Below are 1,725 nucleotides of genomic sequence, written 5' to 3'. Positions count from 1 at the left end.
CTCAGCCCAGCCTGCACACTCTCCAATCTGGGACATCCCTCTCACAATCCAAGACTGCTGGCTCCCAACCGCTAGCCTGCCTGCCTGCCTGTTGCCCCTAACTGCTTCTGCCTGCCAGCCTGATCACCCACTAAACACTCCCCTGCCAGCCAAATTAACGCCTAACTGCCCTCCCCTGCAGGTCTAATCGCAACCAACTGCCACCCCTTGCAGGCCTGGTCCCTCCCAACTGCCCTCCCCTACTGGCCTGATCGCCCACATCTGCCCTCCCCTGCCAGCCATCTTGTGTCCACATGGGGGAGGCCATCTTGTGTGTTGGAGTGATGGTCAATTTGCATATTGCCTCTTTATTTTATAGGATTGATTTCAGAGAGGAAGGGAGAGGGAGAGATAGATAGAAACATCAATGATGAAAGAATCACTGATGGGCTGCCTCCTGCATGCCTTCTACTAGGGAATCAAGCCCGAAAACCAGGCATGTGCCCTGATGGGGAATTGAACCATGACCTCCTGGTTCATAGGTTGACACTCAACCACTGCACAACAGTAGCTTGGCAAGGCCATACTAATAATTAACATTCATCCCAATGGAAAAAATAATATTATTGTCTCTACATTCCCACCAATGCTGAGCATATCAAACTAATTAATTCTGATAATGAGAGGTGACATAATTTTTTAAATGTGTATTTCTTTTATTATTGAATTTGAACACTTTTAGTCATTTGATTTGTCAATTTTTTATCATCTTTTTAATTTTTCTGACATATGCTACAAATGGTTCTCACCAATATGTCTTTTAGTTTTGCTTTATGGCAACTCTCTCCCTACACATTCTAACATTTTATATGCATAAATTTATTGTTATCTTTATGGCATCTGGCCTTAACACCTAAGCTTTTACCATCCTAATATAAAAATAACATCCTATATTTTCTTCTAGCACATGTCATTTTACCTTATGTTTCATTTGAACAAGTCATCATTTCCTACTGATCTGCGATCCTGTGGCATTCTTAACTTCTTTAAGTCTGGCCTGTGAAATCTGTGTAAAGGATAACTTACCTAATTGCTGAGCCCATTTTATGGCAGTACCAGTGTCTCCTGCATTGCCTTCAGCTATGCATACAACCTCTTCTCCAATCTTCCACCCAATCAACGGATAAAAGCCTTAAAGACAAACAATGTAATTCATATCATAAATGGATAATTCATTGCAGACATCTACAATAGAAAATTTTGAGAGAAACCAAGATGGCGGCATAGGTAAACATCGGAGTTAGCTGCCTCGAATAACCACTTCAAAATACAACTAAAAGACGCAACGGACATCGCCCAGAACCACAGGAAGACTGGCTGAGGGGAAATTCTTCAACTAGAAGGAAAGAGAACAGCATACGAGACTCAGAGGAGGGGCAGTGCGGAAAATATAAAGGTGGGGAGGTAAGTGCGGAGCAGGCTGGTAGCTGAGGGCGCGGTTGGCGTTTTCAATCAGGAGCGAAGCTCAGATTCTGAGCTCCAGTTCTGGCGAGTCTCTGGGGACTCAGATTCAAACGGGAGAAACAGGACTGTCTGGCATCGGTCGGAACGCGAGGGCAGCTTTCTCTCCGAGGTTTGCAGCGGTTGCTGGGACTCTGAGAAGCAGAGCCTCTGGGGACAGGACTGAGAGCAGCCATAACTGCTCCCTCCACCTGCTCTGTTGATCCCCTGCAACCCACCCGCCCC

At 45.4% G+C, this 1,725-nt stretch overlaps 1 protein-coding gene across 5 annotated transcripts in view; it reads right to left on the bottom strand.

Moving 5' to 3' along the window:
* Positions 1-967: 967 nt before the first annotated feature.
* Positions 968-1,725, bottom strand: part of GK5 (glycerol kinase 5 (putative)) — an 89,132-nt gene continuing 88,374 nt past the window's right edge. For all 5 annotated transcript variants that reach the window (XM_015559916.1, XM_015559913.1, XM_006757508.2 and 2 more), the window contains one exon: positions 968-1,170. In XM_015559916.1, the coding sequence (XP_015415402.1) occupies positions 983-1,170 (188 nt within the window). In that variant the 3' untranslated portion in view covers positions 968-982. The remainder of the gene's footprint in view (positions 1,171-1,725) is intronic.

The sequence above is a fragment of the Myotis davidii genome, unplaced genomic scaffold (assembly GCF_000327345.1).
Source record: "Myotis davidii unplaced genomic scaffold, ASM32734v1 scaffold495, whole genome shotgun sequence".
In the NCBI taxonomy this organism is placed as follows: Eukaryota; Metazoa; Chordata; class Mammalia; order Chiroptera; family Vespertilionidae; genus Myotis; species Myotis davidii.
This window is presented reverse-complemented; position numbering and strand designations above follow the sequence as displayed.